Below are 22,084 nucleotides of genomic sequence, written 5' to 3'. Positions count from 1 at the left end.
ATGACCTCTTAAGTATAATGGACAAAATGGTTATCAGCTAAATTCTCGTAAATGTCTGCAAAAGGTTTGCACCCTATTTTTAATGGTCTGTCTGTTTTTAGATTGGTGAGGAAATGAGCCAGAACAGCTTTATCAAGCAGTATCTGGCTAAACAACAGGAGCTCCTGAGGCAGCGCCTAGAGAGAGAGGCCCGCGAAGCATATGAAACAAATGGTAAGTGTTGTTACAATATTCCACTGCAACTAAGTAAGTTACTGTACACATCTCGGGTCAGTACGCAAAACATTTTTGTGATTTTAGTTCTTTGTCTTTTGTAAACAGAGGAAGAGGACCACGCAGAAGTTAATAACAGTACCTCATGCCCTCCCCAAGCCCAGGTCAGACATCACTTTCTTTTCTTACCTATTGCAGTCGGTCACATTTTCTAATCTTTTTGCCTGGAGATTCTCTGTGCTCCAAAAGATGTTGCACATTTGAAAGGAACTTGCTGGTAAGAGTTGCGCCAGATCATTTACATGGAAGAAAATTGGCATAGTGCTATGACGAAATAAGTCTCATCTCCCTTTCTGTCCCCATCAGGATGTCACACCAGCAGTGGCTGAGCAGCACAAGCCACCTGGCCCCTCTGGTGGAGAGGGATTGTTTGGTGCAGTGAATGAGGGAGAGGGTGACAGGAACCAGGAGGCTGACATGTCTGGTCCTCCTGCTTCTGGCTCTGTGGCTATGCGTGTTCCTGGTGGTGAGCAGCGGCCAGAGAGGGGTTCTGTGTCCAACGAAGTCGCCGCTGACAGCGACGATGAGGATAGCGAGGATGGCGAGGAGGATGGTGACGATGACGATTGGGACAGTGGTGCTCGGAGGAGAAGCCTCAGAGAGCCAGCCAGAGTGCCCACGACCAGAGAAAGGTCTGGAGCATCCTGTCAACCCCAGCAGCAACACATGCCTTCCCTTTTGTCCCCTCAACTCCGCCAGCCAACACCTCCTCCCTCCCCGCCTCCAGAGTTATCATTCCCCTTGCCTGACACCCCTAAGCAGAGCCCACCTAGTCCAGATGTAGCCCCAGCTAGGCGCTCACCCAGTACCTCCAGCTCTGGTTCCTCCAGCAGCGGCAGCCGCAGTAGCAGCCCAGAGCCACAGAGAAGTGGACACGCAGAGCGCAAGCCTGGCCCGCTGACCCTTCTGGCACGTAAGATGGCGTCAGAAGGTGCTTTCTCGGGAGCAGGTTGGCACGGTGGTAATGGGGAAGGCAACAGGCAAGACAGCAGTTCACCTTCAGCTACATCAATACCTGGCAGAGGACATCCAGAGGGTCTGGTATCTGCCATCACTCACACAGCCAACACTGGCCATGTGCCATTTCCCATGATTCCAGGCACCAACCAGAGTGTCACAGGAGCACATTCGGCCAATATTCAAGTACCTGTGAGTGTGCTCAAGGCCACTGCAACAGAAGAGAGGGAATCTGAGATAGAAAGAGAAAAGGTCCTTGATCTGGAAAGGCAAGAGAAGCAGAGAAAAGTTGAGCAAGAACGAGCAATGGAGGAAGAGCGGGAAAGAGCTCTTGCACTCGAGACAGAGGAAAGAGAGAGAGCTCTGGAGAAAGAGAAAATTGAACGACAGCAGGCCTTAGAAAGAGAAGAACGAGAAAAGGCTTTGCAGCGGGAGAGGGAACTTGCTCTAGAACGAGAGAGGCAGGAGAGGGAACTAGCTTTGGCTAAAGAGAGGGAAGAGCGAGAGCAAGCCTTAGCACAAGAGAGGGCCCTGGAGCTCGAGAGGCAGAAAGAGCTCGAGAGGCAGAAAGAGCTCGAGAGGCAGAAAGAGCTCGAGAGGCAGAAAGAGCTCGAAAGACAGAAAGAGCTCGAAAGACAGAGGGCCCTGGAGCTTGAGAGGCAGAGAGAGATTGAAAGACAGAGAGCCCTGGAGCAAGAACGTCTGCAGAGAGAAAAAGAGGAGAGGGAGAAGCGAGAGAGAGAAGAAATGGAGAGAGCGATGGAGCTAGAAAGAGCCAAGGCTTTGGAGCAGGAAAGGAAGGAGAGAGAGAGGGCTCTTGAGGAAGAGAGGTTAGAGAGGGAAAGAGCTCTGGAGGCTGAGAGAAAGGAGAAGGAGAGGGTTGAGAGAGAAAAGGCTTTGGAGCAGGAAAGGTTGGAAAGGGAAAGGTTAGAGAGGGAGAAAGCCTTAGAGCAAGAGAGAATAGAGAGAGAGAAAGCCCTGGAGCAAGAGAGACTAGAAAGGGAGAGAGCCCTAGAGCAAGAGAGACTAGAAAGGGAGAGAGCCCTAGAGCAAGAGAGACTAGAGAGAGAGAAAGCCATAGAGCGAGAGAGAATTGAGAGAGAGAAAGCTCTAGAGCAAGAAAAGTTGGAGAGGGAGAGAGCCCTAGAACAGGAGAGGTTAGAGCTTGAGAAGAAGGAAAAGGAGAGAATTGAGAGAGAGAAAGCATTGGAGCTAAAGAGGATAGAGAGGGAAAAGGCCTTGGAACGAGAGAGGGAGGAAAAAGAGAGGGTGGAGAGAGAGGCAGCTCTGAAACAAGAGAGGATGGAAAAGGAAAGAGCCGAGAAGGAGAGGAAAGAGAGACTGGAGAGGGAGAAAGCTCTAGAGCAGGAGAAACTTGAAAGGGAGAGAGCCTTGGAACAGGAGAGGAAGGAGAAGGAGAGGGCTCTCGAACGTGAAAGGTTAGAGAAGGAGAAAGCCATGCAGAAAGAAAAGGAGGAGCAAGAGAGGGCCCTGGAACAGGAAAAAGAGAGAGCTAGGATGGCTGAAAAGGAAAGGGAGAGTCACCTCCCTCCATTCAAACGTGGCCGTGAGATTGGTCTCACCCCCCTGTCCACTCCTCCCCCCCTCTCTACAGGACCAGTTAAAAAGTCATCGACTGAGGCAGGAGAGCTTGAAGATGTCCATGCTCCAATGTCCCGGAGTGAAGCAGCAGAATCTGGTGCATCCATGTCACCAACACCTCTGTCGCCTCAGTCCTCATTCAAGAAGTTCCGGTTCATAAGGGACTCGCCAATTCAGCCCCAATCTTCCTCCACTTCCATGGTTATCAAGCAGCCCCGTAACTTCTCTAATACCCCCCAGCCTCAGGCCTCACCTGTCTCCTCCCTCGCCAATGTCGGGGAACGACAGCAGGAAGGACACCAGCCCTCCACTGAACAGGAAGTTCCACAGATGCGGACAAAACAAGAGGTTGTTGCTATGCCGATGGGAAATGTGGGGATCCAGCCTGAGAACGAGACCACTGTTAGTACCACACTGGTCCAGAGTCCCAAAAAAGAAGGGGCCACAAGCCACGTATCGGAGAACAAAGAAAAAGCAGATTCATTGAAGACAGAACGGGCTGCCATGGAATCCACCAAAAAAGCAAAAGAAGTAGATAAAAGCAAGGGTTTGTTGGATGCTGCACAGCAGAGGGGAAGAGATGCAAAGAAGGAAGAAAAACAAGCAAGACAAAGATCATCGTCTAATGATTCCTCTTCCTCAGAATCGGACTCTGGGTCCTCATCATCTCGATCTTCTGGCTCATCCACATCTTCTCAAGAGAAAACCTGCTCCACTTCAAGAGGTAGAAGGGTAAGTGGTCTAAAAGGAACCTCTCTCTGTCCCTGACATACTGTGTCTATCATCTTGCAGGCAACGAGTGTTTTCTTTACAACAGGAACAGCCTCTTTTTATTTATTTAATCTTTTTTTAATCAGGCAGTCTAATTGAGATTAAGATCTCTTTTCCAAGAGAGCTGAGAACAAGACATATTCACAAGAACACAATCAGCAAATAGAATCAACACAACTACACAATAAACAAGGAATTAGTAAAAACAGTTTAAAAAAATCACAGAAAATATCAGATAATAAAGCTTTAAAATCTCCAAGGGGAATGTGAGACTGCAGTTTGAGGGCAGTTTGCAGTTCATTCCATTTAAAAGGTGCATAGTACCTGAACCCAGTTCTGCCAACATTAGTGCGTACATGAGGGACATTCAAGGTTAGGTAGTTACTGGATCGTGTACTGTAGTTACTAGATTTAAATGAGAGAAGAGATGTGAGGTAGTTTGGAAGCTTCAACAGTAGAGCTTTTATAGATGAATAACATGAGATGGCTATTTCTTCTTGACTGTAAGGAAGTCCATCCAACCGTGTGATACAGAGAACAATGAGTACAAAATGTATTATTTGTGATAAAGCGTAAAACACTGTGATACACAAGATTTAACTGCTGAAGTGTTGATGGGGCAGCATGACAATACAGAATATCTCCATAGTCAAGGACAGACATGAAGGTAGACTGCACAATGGTTTTACGGTTGGAATAAGACAGACATCCTTTAATAAGAAGAAACCTAGTTTGATTTTTAATTTTTGAGTCAAATGTTGAACGTGAATCTTGAATGATAGTCTGCTGTCAAGCCAAATTCCTAAATATTTGTAGGACTCAGCAAGAGTAATATGGGTGCCATGTAAAGTTTTAATGGCAGGATAATCAGAGTCACTAATGGAGGTAGAGAATACTATGTAATTGGTATTTTCTGCGTTGAAAACTAGTCTTTGAAGGCATTAGTGTTAGAGCAACATTATTCACTCGTGACAGGCCCCTGTCTCTAAAGTTTTAAGCACCATGGCAGTCAACTATGCATAATAGTGCCTCATTTATCAATATTTGTCACTCATGGCATTATCACAGCAAGCACTGAAGTCCCCACTGAAGTCTAATACTTAAAACTACTCATTTGCTGAGATAAACCAATGTTGGTGCATAACTGTACATTCAGACATACAAATGCAAAGAGGCAAGCTGTGTGTTCAGCGCTTAGCAGAGCATTCAGCTCTTATTGGGCAAGTGTTTTCTGACAATGCCCCTATGAGGAAAAGAGAGTAGGCCTATCATTGTTTTCTGAGGCTTGACAATTCAATACATTTTAAGATAGCTTTTGATTTTAAGAGAGTATTTGATTTGCAATAATTTCACTCCAGAATATTGAAGGTTACTGAAATTGTTTAATCCATTAATGTCCACAGTGGAATTTTATAGTTTACTTATAATAATTATATAATATAATTACTAGCTGAGCTAATCACAAATCATTGACATTTTTTCATGTTGGTCAAAAGTATGAGGCTACAGCACAAGTTTTTCATAACATCCTTTTTTTAGTCGTTAGTCACACGGGTTTGCCGGTTTTTGATTTTCCATGAAATAACCTCTGTAACAATAGGTTAGCAATTTCAGATCTTCATAATTTTTGATACACACATAGTCTGGATTCTTACAATATAGATTAGATAGAACTAGACCTGCAAGCAGGCATTAACGGGGTCGCAACATGCAGCCCATGGAGGCAGTGCAAGTCAGACCTGCAGTTCCATGAGTGCAGTGCAAGTCACAGGTGGAGATCAGCACAGAGATTGGAAAACATGGGCAGCTCTTTGTCCTGAAACAGAATTGGAGCGATTAGAATGTTTAGAAGAAATAAGTATTAACAGGGATGTGTGTCCCAATGAAAAAGAAGAAATTCCAAATTTACAGCCACTAGAAAGGAGGGCAGTGTCAGTTGAACTTCAAATGCAGAAAATTCATCAGTCAGAAGCATTATCTATTATGCGCTCATTAAATGAGCTACAGGCACAGGTGTTTTATAAAATATGTAAATGGTGCCTAGATAAAATAAATGGGGAAAATCCTGACCCATTTCATGTATTTATTTCTGAAGGAGCAGGCACAGGAAAGTCTGGGGGGGGGGGTGAATATAGTCGTTGGAAATGGGCCTCAATTTTTCACCCCAGCTCAGTATATCCCCCTCCCTTACGCTCGCACACACACACACTACTACTACTACTACAAGCAATTCTGTTTATTATATTATATAAATCTCATAAAATCTGTACAAAAGGTAACTAATATATTCAACTGCATTTCAAAATATCTGACTTTACAATTAAAAAGCAGTGCATTTAAAATGTAATGCATAAAATATTTCACAGTTCATTAGTTCACCAACAGTGTTTCCCAAACAGCAACTCATGCAAATTGTAATTATGAGAAATATTTAACTTCAAAACTTTTAAATTACGCAGTTGTATAGCAATTTAATTTATCATCTATTGTAGTGCTCAACAACTGTTTGCTTGGCTACAGCTCCTTATCTGGGGCCTCTCTTGCCTTTCTTCGTGGCCTTAGACACACCTTGTCTCTTACAATTAGTTAAGAGTCATAGTTGTTCTGAAGTGGGCAAAAAAAGATCAATTTCATTATTGCATCATACCATTCAGTAAGTATAAACTGTATTATTGTAAATGGTAAACACCAGCAATGATCAGTATGTGATGAGCTTTACCTATTGGCTTCATGTTGGTTTCCATCACTTCTCATGAAATGTTTCAAACCAGTGGATGTGAAGTGGGGCCTGGCATTTCACACATCACTGTCGCCCTCTTTCTGCAATGAAGGCAGACCTGTTGCAGCAGTCCTCGTCCTGGGAGCGAATTTGTAAATCCTACTATAGTGAAGGCTTGACCCGCCCTACTGTACCTGTGTTTCTCTGGGCGAGGGGCGCCCCGGTAGCAGTGTTAATTTTGGCATCTATTTTAGATCTAGTCTTAGTCTTTAGACGAAAATGCTTATTAGTTTTAGTCACATTTTGGTCATTTTTATACTTCATAGTTATAGTATAGTTTTAGTATTTAGTTTTTTTTCAGTGCATAAAATGTTGCTGTGTTGTCTCTCTTTTTAGGAAGGGAAACCTGAAAGAGATTCTTCACCACAGCACAGGGCGAAACTAGAGGCTCAGACTGACTGTTTAAAAGAAACTCCAAAAGCCTCCCCTTGCAAAAGAGAGATGTCTGTAGAGAAGAGTAACACAACTGCTGATGGAGACAGTCACACCAAGGTCAGTTGCTCATAAGTTAAGAATCATCAACACTTGAGACAACTATAGCCCCTTTCACACTGGACAAAAAACCCACTAACATCTGGCCTTTGTCTTCAGTAGTAAAGGGTACAATCAGCATTCATTCCCTGGTCAAATGACTCTGCAGTAGTCATGGGTATTTATCGGCTCCAGCTCCGATCGACAGTGATGGAAACATGACACCCAGGTGGACACGCTAATTTTCGCCCCTTTACTGGCGCGACTCCCCCTGCTCTTTCATCTGTTTCTATCTGCGGATGTCTGTAAACATATGGTCTCATTCATATGTTTATGTATGACAGTCTGTCAGCTGTGACTATATCCTCGCTGTGGCGTCTTACAGAGGCCACAAACACTGTAAACATACGTGTCACCTGCCCAGCACAGTGCTGTTAAACCAGAAACACCTTATTTTTTAATACAGTCTATATGGGCTACATACAGCAGCACACTGGCCTCCATGCTGCTTACTACTGTTTACTAACCCTGTTTTTCGGCGCGTTCGTGATGTGGAACGTGACAAATCAGAAATAAACAGAAAGGCAAACTCATCTGCTGACAATGGGAATGGAGTCAATCGGCTATTTTAGCAGGTTTACCCGCGTTTTAAAAAACGTGCATATATGCGCAAATTTTGGTGTGAAAGGGGTATATGTGTATCCACATCTTAACCTAAAAATCTCAATTCCTAAGAAAATATTTACCTAAGATCAAGTTATGCTACAGACAAATCTCATGATGGCTTTATATATGGTATTTATTTTCCCTTTGGTGGTAATACCTTAAGTACTTGAAGAACTTTGACCTTTCCATTTCCTGCCCTTTTAAATCCCCAGAAACCGTTTATTAAAGCACCAACCAGAGAGGAGACACAAAGGAAGAGAAAGGACAGCGAGGGAGAGGAGGAAAAGGACAAACAAAGGTCTGCTTTTAAGTCTTGGTCTTATGAAACACATCCTATACATTGTCTCTGCATGTGTCAGATTTACACACAGGTGAATGAATCTGTGCCCTTACAGCACTTTAGTCTGCAGGCTGTGAACAGGGTGTCTAGTCAGTCCAGCTCTATTGGGCATCTATAGTCAATAATAACCAACAGTGCATTCTTTAATCGGAATCAGAAATACTTTATTGATCCCTGAGGGAAAACTCTTTCGTTACAGCTGCTCGCTATCACGTCAATGCACACAGGAATAGAAGTACTAAGCAAATCAAATTATAATATTAATAATTTAATTCAGCTGTTCAACAGCTACTCATGACACATCAGTACTACAAAAGTTTAAGGTGGGGGTTCTACTGTTAAATTGCCTTAATTACTTAATGTTTGTAAACATGTAAATCAGTTTTGTCAAAAGTCATTTGGTTTATAGTATTTTCACACCCATCCTGGGTGGTCTGCATCAGATTGATCAGTGTTGTTGGTCCTGCCCCTTCCCATAACAGACCATATTTAAAGACCATGTCTAGCAATATACAAACCTGGTTCCATCCCTTTTTTTATGAGCAAAACACTAAATATGATTATTTGTTTCCAGTGTGATATCACATGCAAGGCTGTTCTGAATAGTTTTTTCAAGCTAAGGAAGCTTCAAATTTCATTTTGCTCTGCTGTGATTGTTAAATATGTTTCAGTACTTTCTCCTGTTTGTAAAGGAGGGTGTCATTTACATATACTTCACTAGTTTTCATGCACATAATTAACTTTTCCATCAAAAACCCATAAATGTAAATACATAAATGTCAAAACTCGCACTGGAAATGTCAACAAAAGACCAGATTTTTAAAGAAAGAAAAGTTTCGGCTCCCATCCGGAAGTCATTCTCAATTGTGAATCCATTGAGAATGACTTCCGGATGGGAGCCGAAACGTCTTGATTCTGAAAACAGTGTCCAGATGACTACGACTGAAACCTTTTCTACGATAGAACACTCCTGGACGAATGAGGGACTACACCGTCTTATTTTAAAGAAAGAAAAGGTTTTAAAGAAAAAAAGAAATAATGCTGATAAACACTGACATTGCAGGACCTTCTGCTTTTCAAGTTCAAGAGTATTTCTGCCGCTCACTGTTCTGTACTTCCACTCAACCAGAAATATCATAAAATTAAAAATCACATTGTGCATGTGCACAGAGGGAACAAATGATTTTAATAAAATAACCTTAACTTTTATATAAGGTGAGAAGCAGCAATGAAATTCCTTGATTAAAGAACAGTTATGGGTACTGTGAAATTTTGTGGCACTCCCTTGACAATATTCTTATAGCACTAGTTGATGGAAACACATGCAGATTGACATTTTCTTTGTCAGATTTCTTTTGTAAATTTGCTTAAAATTTTGCGGAGAATTAATGAAAACATAATCACGTGTTTATGAGCGGTTAATGCTTCCTTACATGGAGCCCACAGTGAAAATGTGGTAGGAATTTACGGTTGGAGGGATATTTTTGTAATTCTAGCATTGGCATACATAGGATCAACTCCACATTGACCAAATATAATTATTTTGCAGAAGTTATTGGTTGTAAGTATTCATTTTAAAACAGGACAGTGACTCTAAATATGCGTCAAAGCTATGCCAGGCTTATCAAAACTGAAAAATCAAGAAGCGCTGACTACATGGTTTCCCTTTTTTAATAGTCACCAGACCTCAACTCCACTGAACATCTCTGGTGCTCCCAAAGGATCTAGGTGTAATATGGTAAAAACTGGAATCAGTGCCAGCCAAGTCTGCAATATTGTTTTAAAAATCCTCTGGCTGAAGACACCTTTTTACATAATTTCATAAATAATGTAGAAAAGGTTTCAGTCGTAGTCATCTGGACACTGTTTTCAGAATCAAGACGTTTCGGCTCCCATCCGGAAGTCATTCTCAATTGTGAAAAAATTGGACGGGAACTGGAAATTTAAACTACTCTGAGTTACATAAGCCCTGCCCTCAGGAAGGAATCTGCCTGAGTATCTGTAAATAGCTAGTTTCACCTGAAACTGACCTAATAGTTTCAAGATGAAACGAAACAAACTCTTTGGTAGTGGAGTTACAGTTTTGGACTCCACTGTATTTATCTTTTTCTCATGAAAGCACTGGAAATTGTAAAAATGTCGAGCTAATTCTGTGGCCATTGTTCGTATGTTGTCAAATCAAATGTTGCTTTGTAAGCTCACTTGATCATTACCATCAGATCATACTCCCACTCCTTAGAGACTGGGAATCTGTATGCTTGTGAATGTGAAAATAATACAGCGATGATAAAACGGTGTCATAAGAGATGCCGGGTATTGAATTTCCCATCAGGCGATTGATGAGACTGCCTTCAAGCCGGTGTGGCTGACAGGATGCGGGTCCTTTTTATACACGGTCTTTTTTTTTTTCATTCGTTGCAACATGGCTGTTCTCCGTCGATGGCTTTAGCTGCCGATGCCGGCCAATGGTTTTCCATACAGCGGCTCAGCTAAACAGCAGGCGAGGGTTTGTCCGCAGCAGGTTTTGGTTGACAGCCGGTGCGGACATGAATGCGTTCAGAGAGGAGTAGTCTCTGGTGAGAGGAAGGTAGGAGGGAGGGGAGAGAAGCGGCTCGTTGCGACGCAGTCGTTTTGTAGCAGTGGCAGCCTGTAACGTTATGCTGCGTTTTAACCGAGCACAGTTTCCAGTCCCTTTGCTGTGAAGTTCCCCCAAGTAATCGGAATGAGCGGACGTGTTCACGTGTGCGCGCATGGGGATGACATGAGACCGTGAGGCGCGCGCTCATTTTTCAGGTATTGTGTAGCTGTAGTTGAGCAGACGGACTCGACACGTCTGAAGGAGGACTGCGGTGGCTCTGCATTCCGTGACTCCTCTCCTCGGCTCCGTTCTTTGACCCCCTTTTGAAAAATTAAGAGCAACGTATTTTTGAAATGGCAAAGTGATTGTGGTTAACAGTGTGAGATGCGTTTAAGGCGCAGTTATTTTAGCATCACCTGGTTGCTGTTTGTGTATCTCAATGGAGTAGTTTCAACTGCTGAGATTTTTTTAATACATTCTTTAATGCTACCTTGTGTTTCTTTAAAAGGAAATGAATATCTATGTTTAGGTCTTCATGATTTCTTACATACATGTTAAATGTAGTTTAATGAGATTTAAAGGAACACAGTAGTGCATGTTTAGCCCATTTACTTTTACTATTAGGTGTGCTTCATGTAATTGCTGACAAATTACCAAGGCATTCCATAACGATTTTGAATACATAACCCATATTTTGAGAGGTCTTATGCATTGTAGTTTTCACACTTTTAATTATTCATAAATCTGACACCTTTTATTTTTAGTGCTATTGACATATTAAACTTTAACATTGTGATTCATTGCTTCTATTAAACTATGAATTTATGCTGTTGCATTGGTTTAGCCTTGATATTTTTTTGTTTATTACCTGATTTTAAAGAGGACCTATTATGCTCATTTCCAGCTCTATTTTATTCTGGTATTTCACTAGAGTAGCTTTGCATGATTCAAAGTTCAACAAAATCCTTATTTATCTTATACTGGCCCTTTATGCAGCCCCTCTGTTCATCCTCTGTATGAAAACAAGCCGTTTTAGCTCCTGTCTCCATAAGCCCCCCCCCCCCTAAAATCCTACTTTCTTCTGATTGGCCAACTTCCCGGAAGCCTGCCGAGAGGCATGTGAGCTGCTGTAACAGTTCTCTTTATACAGTACTTAGTAACTTAGCTTGGAAAATAGCGATATGGATATACTGCAATATTGAATTGGATGAATTTACTGTTTATCAGATCACAAATGAGACAAGAATTAGGTTGGGAAAATGATATATGCCGCGGGAGCACAGTGTTCTGGGGGCTGGGCCTCACTGCTTACTGTACAAAAACACACAACTCCTATAACTTTATTCACCGACTTTGGTGAAACTGGGTCATATTTTATGGAGAAAATATTTCTTGTTTTTCCTTCTGATGTCCATCGGCTGCTCTGCCTCAACTCTCGGTGATTTACGGAGTTTACTGATGGACAGACGGCTTTAAAGTAACCGCTAACTGCTATTTAGCTCAGTTAGCCATGCAGCTAGTGGTCCTTTTAGCTTAGCTGACTGCCCGCACTCGGAACCCAGAGTGAGTGTTGGAGTTCACACTGCTGGCACAGGAGCTTTGGACCGCCGGGAGGACGAGGTTTTCAGGCCCGTGCCCCGAGCTCCCAGTCCTGGTAGAGTCAGCATAGCTAAGAGAGCTAGCTGCATGGCTAACAGGGCTGACGGTAGCAACAAGTAAAGCCACCTGTCCATCAAGAAATTAACTAACTTTCCTTTACAACCGAAAAAGCACTCACAGAGACAGAACAACAAAACACACACAGAACAACCTCCAAAAACTTGAAGAGTAGTCCTGAGCAAAGTAGTCTCGCATAGCCAGATCTCAACACTTAATTTTAGCGTTATAACCAGACTGAGCGGGTGGATGGGTGCGTCCCTGTACTCGGGCACACGCAGAGCCTCGCTGCCAATGACAAATGTGTGCCTTGGTTACGTAACCACGGTATGGAACAAGATGGTGGAATTCCAACGAGTTGTTTCAGTCTGGTGTCAAAGTGTTTTCTGTGGGAGAGAAGACCTCCCTTTGGCACGGACTTTGGGTTTTGTGACTTTTCAGACCTTTTGCATGCACAAAAATGCTATACAACACAATAAAGGGCAGGGAAAACCCATAAAAGCATAATATGGCCTCTTTTTAATAATAAAAAAATGTTCTCCCTTTTAATGATTTGCTCATCTGTTCCCTCCTTTTCCTGCTGATATGTATTTTTCACACTACGCAGGCAGGTGAAGGAGATTGCCATGGCAGAGTCAGAGAAGCTTCCAGAGACCAGTGAGGAGGTAAGGCACCTGAAGAACCATGAATCATCTTGGTCCTCAAAGCTGTTGGTAGCTGAGGACTTAGATGGATGGACCCATTAGAGCTTTTATAGTTGAATCTCTGTGATTTGCACATAGTTTTTATTTACCTGGATACATTACAGTATAGGTCATTTCATTATATGTCTATATTCTTTGTTGGAAATCTTTTCTTTACATTTAAAAATATATATATATTTCCACTAGATGACTTAATGAGCCCTTTTCACAAGTGGTAGAATGTGTGTAGGAAATTACATTTTTTTAATTTGGCTGTTTGTAAACCTTTTATTGGCACTGTCATAGGCAGAAACAGCAAGGGTGTTTTCTCACTGTGGCTGATGTTTAAACCCCAAATGATTGCTTTGTTATAAAGGTGCTCATGCCTCTTCCATTGCCCCTATTGGTACCTGCATACTACCTCTGCCACTACTACTACTGCTACTGCTGCACCTGTTCCACTGTCCCCAAGAAACCAGAGTTGACCACAGATAAGCCCCCAAGGCTGCACTGCAGAGGGACACCCCTGGCAACAAAGGCTGCCTCATTTTCATGGATATGGCTTGCAAGAGCTAATGATTGGACCAGAAGAATCAAAGAAGGGGTTGGCTAGTCAATGTGGCCCACCTCATAGCCTTTTATCCAGTATTCTGGCCATGTGTCCTTAAAATCAACATGGAGAAGAGACAAGCAAGGATGTGTACTCACATCAAGTCAAGGCTGCCGTGAAACCCTCTCAACAACGGAGTAGTTCTCAGATTGTTTCACAATGAGACATTTTTAACCCACTCGCAAAGAAATGTGGGGTATTATGGACACAACATTTATTGTGGTTGTTGAACTGTAACATGCTTGACAAAAAGACATTTTGGGATTTTGTTAATCTCTTGGAATGAGATTGAGATTTCTCCAGCAAATACCCTTATTGGATACTAAATGAGTTTTCAAAGAGGCCAATGCTTTCATCTGGACTCAATGGGCTTGACAGTTTTTATTTGAACTGAAGAAGGACTTACCATTTGGGTCCCTTTCTACAACAGCCATTGCCAGATTTTTTTTCTTCTTTGTGACTCTAAGTATGATTTTACTGCACCCTAAACACAACTGAACATTAACATCAAAATCCTGGATTTGTGTGCACAGTGACTGTTGACAACATTCAGCATCTGGTCTCCAACTCATTGGACTCATTGTTTCTATCTGTTATAAGAGCCTGCCACATTTTTAAAAGGACTAAGGCCAAAACACCCGAGGATGATTGCTTGGGCTAAAAGCATTTCAAAGCCCCTACCCCAATGAACTATTGAACCCATCCTGCCAGCCAACCAGCTTTCAGATTTCCGTCCAAACATCTCAGCCACCTTTGATTGGACCCTTGTTGGCTAGATACAGTACATGCAGTCGTGATTGGGCCATATCCAAACCAGTAAGGATCAGGTGTCAGTGGTACCAGGGAATAAGTAGATGTTTACTCAATGTTATATTTCATACAGTTATTTTGAAAATGCTTAGTTTCCAGTCATAATCTCTGTAGTATTTGCTGGGAGTAGCAGCATTAAAAAAATGTTTATCATATTTGTGGCTACTGCAGTTTAATTAAAATGGTTCTAAACTTCTGTTTTATGATCTTAAAATCTTAGTTGACTTTCACGTCTGTGAAACTAATTCGAGTTAATGTGTATATTTAGACTTTAGATTAGTTATAAAAATAACATTTTAGCGCTGGAATTTAAACTGCAGTCTTTCCACCAGATCCTTGTTTGTATGATAGAGACTGCAAATACAGTTCACTCTTCAAAAGCAAGTTATATTAAAGAATCTAAAGGGCTAGATTATCAAATAATTATGAATGGCCTTCACTTACCTACCAGTACAGTACAAAAACAAGCTTGGTGCCATTCAGTAGACCTGAATTTGAAAAAGACTTTACACAGCAGTTTCGATCATTCACACTCTCCCTACCTGTTATTGTTCCACCTTTCCGTCAACCTGTACTTGACCATTTGTCTCCATCCTTGGTGTCTGCCTCTCACCTCTCCCATGTATATTGGGTTGTTTTTATCTTCTTGTTTTTCAGACACCAAAGGCCTTCTCAGCTCGTAAGATCTCTCTTAGCAGTGAGTACACTCTCCAATCTGCTCTCTTCTTTACCAGCATTTATAACTGATCATTAGTGTCGGTTTTGTGTGTCATTATATTAGCCTTTTCATTTTATATATATATATATATATATATATATAGCATTATTAATCTAAGGTGTGGGAACTCTACATAAATACGTCTTAAATTCTTAAATAATGTTGATTTCATGATCATCTATATTTCAAAAATATGTGGCCAGAAGATTGTGTTATGTGCATGGACTGTTAATGTCATGTATGCTTATACTGTATATCCCATGTGCCTAAGGATTGAATTAGTTTTTGTTTTTTTTTTCTTGTCTTTCCAGGCAGTAAATTATCCCCAGGCACTGGCAGTGTAGAGGGCGAGCAGGAGTTTGGGGCCGCAGCCGGTCGCAAGAGGAGGTGGGGCTCCAGCACAGCTGTCACTGCCAAGAAACCTTCCATCAGCATCACCACAGATTCACTCAAGGTATTTGCAGCATAGTAAGACTGATATTACGATGTGGTTGCTAGTAATTCTCTTGTGGACCCATAGATGCATTGCGATGCACTTGCACTGTCTCTGTCTTTTGTGTTTGTGTGTCGCAAGCCCTGTCATCTTGTGCATTATCTGTGTTCTTTGCCCTCAGTCTCTGATCCCAGACATTCGGCCGTGTCTCGGCCAGGAGGCAGTAGTGGACCTGCACCCGGAGGAAGCCGTCCTTTCTGGGGCTGAGGATGAAGAGAGGGAGCGCTCTGACCAGGACCTTCAGATCCGACGCACTGTCACACAGGTTGGTCTACAGCACGTAACTGCTTTACATGAATGACAGGTTAGGAACTGTCTTTACTGTGAAATGTAAAGTGCTCCTCATGAAAGTCTGAGGTTACATGATTCTCTTAATCAAGAATTGCTTGTGTCGATGCCTTCCTTCTACTGCAGGTGGTGCACTCGGAGAGCCAGGAGAATGGACAGAAAGGGCCAAAGAGGAGCAGACATGAAGATTTGGAGGAGGATGACCTGCAGGGAGACAGAGAGAGGACAAGGGAGCATGAAGAGAAGATGGACACCTCATTTCCTGGAGCCATCGAAACCCAGTCTCCATCACATACTAGCCATGATGTAGACATCAACACTGGTAATGGATCTGTCACCAGATGGTCTTTATGTAGCATTACATTCATCAAAATTAATTTCTGAAATTTGATTTAGAAACTGATTTAACTAGCTAACTTTTACTATTCTTTTTTATTTTTATAATAGTAATAGACAATACGTAATAGACATACTGTATTTACAAGGTATAGGTAACAGGACTTGATTTCTGTTTTGATGAATTATTTTTATTTTATTTTTTCTGTTGAGTGTTTGCAAATTTTTCCTGAGTTAAATTTACAAAAGTTGTTAAGAGAACACTAATGAAAGTTCAGGAGTCTTTACATTCTAAAACTTAAAAGAACTATAAGTGTGTGTGTGTGTGTTAATGGAGGTGCTATGTTGACTGTTGTGTCTTTTTTTTTATCCTAGTGACCCCCAGCGACACCCTCATTCGTCGCTCCATCAGCCAGCAGAAAACAGGTGTTTCCATCACAATCGATGACCCTGTTCGCACGGCCCGGCAGCCCTCGCCACCTCGTGGCAAAGTCTCCAGCATTGTTCACATCAGCAACCTGGTGAGAGAACACTGTCCTAGTTGCCACTACAAGTTCTACTTTATTGTTAACATTTATTGGTAATGGTATGCATTGATTGTAATCAGTGCATACTGTATAATGCAGCAGAGAAGGAAAAAGCAACAAAACAAGTGGTGTAACTGATGGTAATGCTGGGTATTTGTGGAGTTAAACTGACCCAGCCACCTGTTGTGCCTCAATATACTGGTTCCCTAAACTGAAGAAACTAGTTAGCCTCCTTACAAGAAGAAACAAGCATATTTGACCTATTTCAAATGATAAGATTGTTGTTATTTATCTTTTTATTATCAACAAATCCCATAGAAAGACCAAAATCATCCACTAGTTTTTGTTTTGTTTTTTCTGTGTAGCCACAACCTCATACATAAAAGAGCTATACAGGTTGCATTGGTGGACATATTCTGTCAATATGATGACAGAACATGACAAGTGTTGCTTATTCCTCCGAGCAGTATAAACACCTACTTCCCCAAGCTCGTGGTGATGTCTGCTGACGTATTGATTCAGAATAAACAACACTGCCTATGTTCATTGTAATGAACTGGAATGTAAGGTGCAACATTATGGCTCTTATCTGTGTTTTTAATTATGATTTCTGTGCCACAGAGGCATGCTATGTATGTCAGGCTTTGGCTACACAGACAATACTGGTTGTGGGATTTTCTGGGCATTTATTGTTGATTAAAAATCTAAAATGATAATAGGGTTATCCTTGAAATGCACTTCAGGGTTGATTTTTTTTTTTTTTTTTTAGATTTTTCCTGGGTCGCTATGTATCTTGGTCTGTGTACCCTCCATCCAAAGCTGTGTTCAACTTGTTTGATAACACGATAAACAAATATACAATGCATTATTTTGTTTTTTCATGTAAATTAAAAAAAAATGGAAATCCATGTGCTTTTCCCGTTTTAGTCTCAAAACAGATATTGGAAAAGAAATTAAACCAAAACCAGAAAACAACTTGTTTTGCTGTATCTCTTCAAATGCATTGTCATTGGATGGATGGATTTAAGCACTAATTCACATGAAAAATGGAGAATTAATATAATGCATTGTATGCACAGCTTAGTAGGGTACACAGACCTATCTTCATCCATTGTTTCCCATTAATTGACTGTGACGGCTCAGCCACAATTTCAAAATGAACCAAAACTATTTTTACACTCACAATAACATAAAAGATCCCCCTCCAGGGTTTATCCCTGCCCACAGCGCAGTCGTGAATATTTTGTTTTCCTGCACGACTTGAGCTCTGCTCCCAATTAAGGCCCTGATCAGACAAAGCAACAATAAAAATTAAAAAAACTAACACTGCCTTTTCTGTTGAAGCCTACAATTTACAACACTGAGTCCAGTCTCTGGGCGTAACGTAGTGTTTTTTCTGCATGCCTCTACGACGCCTCTCAATACTTTTTATGGCACCGACGGAATTGCTTCGATACCATCGAGTATCAAAAATGCCTTGTCATTCAATACCAAATTTCGATACCTAAGGAGTCAATCTCATCAGGGTCAATGCGCCAATAAGCATACAGCATGCTTGTACCAAGATTTAATAATGCTGGTCATTGGCTATCTAATGTTGCGCGTCGTAGAGGCATGCAGAAAAACACTACATTACGCCCGGAGACTACACTCAGTGTTTTGTTTTAGTTTTTTTTTACTGCCAGCTGCTTATCTGCACAGATAACTAAGTGAACTTTGTGCTGCTTGTTAGCCAGCCAGTGCAGCTAACCTGTATCAACCTCTCCTCGCCACCGCGGTGATGGTTAACCTATAGCTGAGGCAGAGAGCGTTTCTGATGGCAATCATGGTGTTGCTTAACATTACAGACAAACCGATAACATTGACATTTATTTATATTTTATATAATCCAATACAATACAGATATTCCTTTATTTTCTTAATTTTAGTCCAGTTATCCAGGTTGAGTAAAGTGCGTAGTATAAAAACAGTTTCTCCAGCTGCTCACAGGTCTTTGAACAGCTTCCTCCTTTTGAAGTGAGTAATTATACCGTAATGTAATTTTCTTTTGTTAAAGTGGATTTTATAAAGTTGGTATCGAAAAAAGGTATTGTTCAGGAACCAGTATCAAAGTCAAGGTACCGATATCAAACATTTTTAAATGATACCCAACCCTACGCACAGGTGTGCACAGCAAATGCAGGTACACAAACACTCACACTCCTCCTCATCCAGCATATTTTTTATTTTCTAAAAAATAAAACAGTTCAACACAGGTAACCACTTTTGCTTCATTTATTTGATGGCTCAAGTGTATGCTCTAGTCGATTTTGTGTTTTGACCCTTTGTGAACTGCATTAAACTCCGTATCGTTTACCTTGCTTTGTGGGTGTGACTTTTTTGCCGTGTCATCACCATTCATAACTATACAACAAATGTGTTTATGATTAGCTTGTTTTCTAGAGCACAAAAATGTTAACAAGAGCACAAAGTTCGTCATTAGAGCTAACCTCTTAATTTTTTTCTCAAAGTGCACCAGGTTTATGCATTCAACTTTAAAATGCACAAAACAAAAAGGCCTAAACCTCCTCTGTGACTTTCTTAAAATAGAAATATTTTGTTTTTGTAGTCTTTAACTGAATGTGCAGGTTTTTGTGCAGGTTTTTTTTTTAATCTTTGTTATTGTTATTATTATTATATATGTATTGTGGTTCTTAATGTACGTATGCTTGGTATTTTTGCTCACGCTATTATTAATTGTGTAAAGCAGTCTTTTGATAGTCTTTGCTCTGTAATATTTTGTTTAGGTGAGGCCGTTCACTCTTGGGCAGCTTAAGGAGCTGCTTGGCAGAACTGGAACCCTGGTGGAGGAGGGCTTCTGGATTGACAAAATCAAGTCTCACTGCTACGTCACTGTGAGTTACTACAACATTATGTTTTCTTTGCAGCTCTGAACCAGACTGCTTTTGGCCTGTGGACAGTTCTTCTGTGTCTCATGGAGCTCCCCTATTCTGTCTGTGTTTAGTACTGTAGCTGTGAGGAGGCAGTGGCTACACGGGCAGCTCTTCATGGAGTGAAATGGCCTCAGAGCAATCCAAAAGTCCTTAGCGTAGACTTCTGCCAGCAGGATGAGGTAAGACCTTATTGTTATCGGTCTGTTTTTCTCTTACGCCCACAAAGCTTAGCCATCTGTAGCCTGAACATATCTCTGCTTTGTAGCTGGACTTCCACAAAGGCTTGGGTACAGCTGACAGACCCGGAGCAGAGGAACAGGGGCCCGGCCGTGGTCGAACATCGGGCCTGCCCTCTCTCCTCCCAGAGCGAGACCAGTGGGCCGAGCGTGAGCGTGAGATGGAGCGCCGGGAGAGGACTCGCGCAGAGCGGGAGTGGGATCGCGACAAAGTCAGAGAGTTTGGTAAACCTGGAGAAGAGAAGGAGGGAGGTCCCCGGAGGTCACGCTCCAGAGAGAGACGACGCAAGGAGAGGGGAAAGAGCAAGGAGAAGAAGACTGAGAAGAAAGGTAAGAGATGCAGACATGAGATTAGTCTGTATTTACATTAGGTTACATTAGACTTTTGTTTAAATCTGTGTAGAGCTGAAACAATTAATCGATTAGTCTATCAATAGAAAATTTATATGCAAATACATTGATAATGGATATTCGTTTGATCAATAGTTCATTCCATTCGTTCATTTTGTTCAAGCAAAAAAGCTGTTCATTCATTGGTTCAACCTTCTCAATTGTAAGGATTTGTCTTATGTGATCATACATTTGAATAGCTTTGATTTTTGGACTGTTGGTCGGACATAACAAAACAGTTGAAGATGTCACATCGGGCTTTTGGAAAGTGTGATAGGCATTTTTCTGCCATTTTATAAACCAAACAATTACCTGAGATATAACTGGCCGAATAATCGGTAATAATAAAATCGTTACTAATTATTGCAGTCCTAATATTGTATATGTTTTTTGGCAGAGAAAACGGCTGAGGATCCCCCTGCAAAGCTGCTTGATGATCTGTTCCGCAAAACTAAAGCAGCTCCTTGCATATACTGGCTTCCACTTTCAGAGGAACAGGTGAGACACTAATCAGTTTCTACTCTTTGCTTGCTGCTTTTAATGCATAACATGCAAGTACATGGCCTAGATATCTAATTCAAGTCTTTACTTATAGTCTTGCTCTGTGCATTCTCTTCATTTTAGTTTGTTCAGCGGGAAGCTGCCAGAGCAGAACGGATGAAAGAGCGTGAGAAACGGAGGAAGGAGCAAGAGGAGGAGGAGGAGAAAAAAAGGGAAGAGGAGCGCAAGGAGCGGATGAAAGCCGGAGCCGGCACAGCAGGAGAGCGGAGTGAGGGTGAGAAGGACAAGACAAGGACAAGGACAGAGAGAGAGACAGAGACCGAGGTAGAGACAGAGACAGAGACAGGGAGAGAGAGAGGGAGAGGGAGAGGGAGAACGACAAACGCAGGGATGGCTACCGTAGGCCGGGGGGCAGCGGGGCAGGCGGGGGTCGGCGCTCCCGCAGCCGCAGTGATCCACGAGAAAGGCGGCGTTAATGGCCGATCGACTGATGGAACTGTCCTAGAGACCACCCTCTTCCATTTGCCTTTCACTACATGTACTTTGTTACAACTAAGACCCAACAGAGGACCAACTGATGTCGTCACCATCTCTCAAATTGTCACCTTTTTTAAAGCACATCTACACCTACACACAGTCAAGCTTAAAGGGGACCATGATTTTTTTTGCAGTGTTGTTTCCCAGAGTGCTGTACGTCTTGCTCCTGTCGAGGTTTGATATATTTTGTTTATACGTTTGCCTCTTTTTTTCTTTGTTTTTTGTCTTGACGGCATAGCAGTATGGCACGCTGGGTAATTTTAATGATTTCCCCCAATGTTCCCCATTTTCCTGTAAGTGTAGGTGCCAATTATGATTTGCAATCAATTGTCGTTGCCTGGGTGTTTTTAACAGCTCTGCGATTTGGATGAGGAATTATTTTGTTGCTGCATGTAGTCCAAGGCTCTCCTCGTCAGTCCTGCCTGAAGAGAAAACTCGGCCCTCTGTCCAGAGGCTTGCGGAAATCCGAAAATATTGGAATAGGTGTGTTTGGCATTTTGTACAGACATATAAGATTACTCAAAATCAAGTCTTTAAATGGAGCAGCTCGGGAGTATTTTTGGACAGGTGTTGAAAAACTACTAAGGCAAATGCAGTGTTCCTCTCTCCTTTTAGTTAAGAGATGAGACAATTCTCGGGGGGCGGGGAGGGGGGGGTCTATGTCTGTCACCTGACACAAGTTATGATTATGTCCTTATCATCGATTCTCTTCTTTCTCCCTCCTTTCCTCCCGTTCTCTTACCCTGTAGTGTCAATACAGGCCCAAGAGGGGAGGTTGCATTATGAGTTTTCTCACCAATGGTTTTAATATTGTTTTTTAATCATTATTTTATCATTTTAGTACCAAGGTTTGTTTTCGTTTTTTAATTTCTTCTTTGAGTACGCCTATCAGTGGTGAATGTACAAATAATAAAAATTGAAATTTGAAA

At 41.8% G+C, this 22,084-nt stretch overlaps 1 protein-coding gene across 1 annotated transcript in view; it reads left to right on the top strand.

Annotated features, from left to right (window-relative positions):
- acin1a (apoptotic chromatin condensation inducer 1a) overlaps positions 1 to 22,084 on the top strand; it is a 25,804-nt gene extending 3,720 nt beyond the window's left edge. Inside the window, exons 4-19 of the mRNA XM_044219393.1 lie at positions 102 to 213; positions 322 to 377; positions 580 to 3,564; positions 6,719 to 6,874; positions 7,732 to 7,817; positions 12,701 to 12,758; positions 14,854 to 14,893; positions 15,226 to 15,368; positions 15,529 to 15,672; positions 15,822 to 16,017; positions 16,407 to 16,552; positions 19,345 to 19,452; positions 19,563 to 19,670; positions 19,757 to 20,057; positions 20,515 to 20,615; positions 20,742 to 22,084. Of these exons, the coding sequence (XP_044075328.1) occupies positions 102 to 213; positions 322 to 377; positions 580 to 3,564; positions 6,719 to 6,874; positions 7,732 to 7,817; positions 12,701 to 12,758; positions 14,854 to 14,893; positions 15,226 to 15,368; positions 15,529 to 15,672; positions 15,822 to 16,017; positions 16,407 to 16,552; positions 19,345 to 19,452; positions 19,563 to 19,670; positions 19,757 to 20,057; positions 20,515 to 20,615; positions 20,742 to 21,335 (5,334 nt within the window). The 3' untranslated portion in view covers positions 21,336 to 22,084. The remainder of the gene's footprint in view (positions 1 to 101; positions 214 to 321; positions 378 to 579; positions 3,565 to 6,718; positions 6,875 to 7,731; positions 7,818 to 12,700; positions 12,759 to 14,853; positions 14,894 to 15,225; positions 15,369 to 15,528; positions 15,673 to 15,821; positions 16,018 to 16,406; positions 16,553 to 19,344; positions 19,453 to 19,562; positions 19,671 to 19,756; positions 20,058 to 20,514; positions 20,616 to 20,741) is intronic.

This window comes from Siniperca chuatsi, linkage group LG13 (assembly GCF_020085105.1).
Source record: "Siniperca chuatsi isolate FFG_IHB_CAS linkage group LG13, ASM2008510v1, whole genome shotgun sequence".
NCBI lineage: Eukaryota > Metazoa > Chordata > Actinopteri > Centrarchiformes > Sinipercidae > Siniperca > Siniperca chuatsi.
Note: the sequence above shows the minus strand (reverse complement) of the source record. Positions and strands in the feature narration are given on the sequence as shown.